Raw genomic sequence first — 2,619 nt, forward strand, 5'->3', positions numbered from 1 at the left:
TTCTGTTTTTTAACACTCACTTCTTAATTAATTTCCAACATCTGTTGTGAGTAGAGACAACTGACAAAGGATGAAAACAAAGATACGCGTATTGTGGGTGGATATAAAAGAACCTTTGAATCATCAATGAAATACATTTAAGAAAGAAAGAGAAAAAATAGTTTTTTTTATAAGCTTTAACAAAGTTTAGCTTTGAGATCCTTTCTCAAAATTTTTCCGGAAGGAGATTTGGGAATGGAAGGTACAAAGAAGACCTTGTGCAATCTCTTGTAGAACACCACCTACGTACAAAAACAAATAAACATACACAATGTATTCAATAAGTTTAACAAAAAATGATATTCTTTTTATTTCAAAATATTGAATGTTTTGAGTAAAAGCATGTATATTAAGAAATGACTAGTTTAAAAAAATTAAACCAACAAGAAATAAAATTATATAATATAAAATATTAAACTACTTTAAAAATTATATATAAATTTGAAAACATTTTATGTTATGAAACAAAAAAAATTCTAAAATATTTTATATTATAAAACGGAAGAACTATTAATTAAACCCCAAAAAGAAATATTTCTACGTACCTGTTTGGCAATATATTCTTTAATATCTTCTTCAGTGATATCATTTCCATTGGATCGCACCACGAAAGCCACTGGAACTTCCCCAGCGACTTCATCATTTTGCCTGCACATTTATGTAGCAGAATGATTTAAGAAGACGATGCCGTTTTATACTCAACATGCGTATATGTTAGAGTGTGAGATGATTACTTACGGAACAACAGCTGCATCCGCTATTGAATGGTGGTTGATGAGCAAACCCTCTAGCTCAGCCGGAGGGACCTATTTTTTTTTTCCAAATTTGATCATCGCACCACAGTTTCTAAACCATCTTAATTATATTTAAACTAAAATGAGTGGACTTACCTGAAAGCCTTTGAATTTGATGACCTCTTTGAGTCGATCAACAATGAAGATTTCATCATCTTCATCCACATACCCAATGTCACCTGTGTGAAGCCAACCTTCTTCGTCTATTGTTGCTGACGTGGCTTCTGGATCGTTCAAGTACTCTGCATGCGCGCCAAAAGTTCGTTAAAATTTTTATACCAATTTGTTTAACAATTAATATATATCAAACTCTTTAATTTGCAGTGTTACGTTTTGTAATTTGACCCCTTAATGTAGTTACAAAATATAAAGAAAACATGTCACGTGTACGTGGAAATGTAAAGGACGTGGCGACGTATGCACTTTAGAAACAATATGCATGTCGTACAAAAACATGTGATGATGCGCAAACCTTAATAAAAAATTGCCGTATAATTCCTTTTTGTTTAAATGGTAGACCAAGTCCAATAGCAGCAACCTTACAAGATTGCTTTTAAAAAAAGTTACTAGTTTAATTATATATATGTTTTTTATTGAACCAATCAAAAGAACGATTTTCTTTTTTTTTTTCTTTCTCATTATAATATTATTTTTATTAACAACTCTCTTAATTAGTATATGTCAATGGAGATGCCTTTAAGATTTGTCGGTAACTTTTGACCAAAAAAAAAAAAAAAAAGATTTGTCGGTAACTCACTAGCTTTAATTATTTTTTCCATAAATTAAGTTTTATCCTATGCTTGTCAAATAAAATGGAGAAGAATATTAAAAAAAAAAAACATTATTCTTCTGAAACCATTACAACTTTCTCTTATTCATAAGACTCATATGTAAAAATATATACCTGATTTTGGAACCATTCTTAAATATTTATGAAGAAGTTTTAACTACTTTGTAGTACTTTCAGTCTAAAATAAATGAGTGATGTATACTCTTTGAAATTCTCCAATAAATTAAATTATGCTCTCTTTTCTTTTTTTTTTCTTTGTTCTAATTTCTATCCTCTATTAAGATATCACCTTTCCCTGTAAAAAATTATCACCCCAAAAAAAGAAAAAGAAAAAAACGAACCTTTCATGATCTGTTGACCGCGGATACAAATCTCACCAGGTTGGTTGTAACCAAGAGATAGACGTGTCTCGAGGTGAACCACTTTAAGCTCTGAGTTTCGGACCACAGTACCACAAGACCCTGATTTTGTCGGGATCGGTTCTTTAGCGAACCCAAGGCTCATTGACAAAACTGGTCCTGCCTCCGTCATACCATATCCCTGTTATTCGTATAATCCATTCGTTACTACTCTATATAATTAGAATCTTATTGGCACTATTGGACAATAGTTCGAAAAGATTAAATTAGTCGATTATACGAGGTTGCTCCAATATATACATGGATTCCCTATAAAGATATTTCTTTATTTAAATACTTTAGGTTACATATCCTTTTTGGAAAAAATGTTTAAATTTAACTTAAGGTTTCATAGACTTGACTTTGTGGTGTGGATATATATATCATTCATTTTTATTGATGATCCATTTGATGTGTTTTCCACAAAAAGGATCTGTCTTAGGCTAATGGCACTCAATAATGATTCCCTCCCATAGTGTTCAGCAGCCTGGTCATCTCCTTTGTAAGAGGAGTTTAATAGGCTTATATCCTAACTTTTCAAAACAAAAAAAAAATGGAAAATGAAAACAAGAAAAAAAAAAAAAAAAAAAAAAAAAAA

The 2,619-nt window shown here is 30.6% G+C and overlaps 1 protein-coding gene across 1 annotated transcript in view; it reads right to left on the reverse strand.

The window, feature by feature from the left end:
* LOC104750307 (4-coumarate--CoA ligase 3-like) overlaps positions 1 to 2,619 on the reverse strand; it is a 5,582-nt gene continuing 2,963 nt past the window's right edge. The window contains exons 3-7 of the mRNA XM_010472083.2: positions 1,965 to 2,163; positions 930 to 1,075; positions 778 to 845; positions 585 to 687; positions 1 to 281 (exon numbers count right to left, since the gene is read on the reverse strand). Coding sequence (XP_010470385.1) covers positions 177 to 281; positions 585 to 687; positions 778 to 845; positions 930 to 1,075; positions 1,965 to 2,163 — 621 coding nt within the window. The 3' untranslated portion in view covers positions 1 to 176. The remainder of the gene's footprint in view (positions 282 to 584; positions 688 to 777; positions 846 to 929; positions 1,076 to 1,964; positions 2,164 to 2,619) is intronic.

This window comes from Camelina sativa, chromosome 16 (genome assembly GCF_000633955.1).
Source record: "Camelina sativa cultivar DH55 chromosome 16, Cs, whole genome shotgun sequence".
NCBI classification, from domain to species: domain Eukaryota; kingdom Viridiplantae; phylum Streptophyta; class Magnoliopsida; order Brassicales; family Brassicaceae; genus Camelina; species Camelina sativa.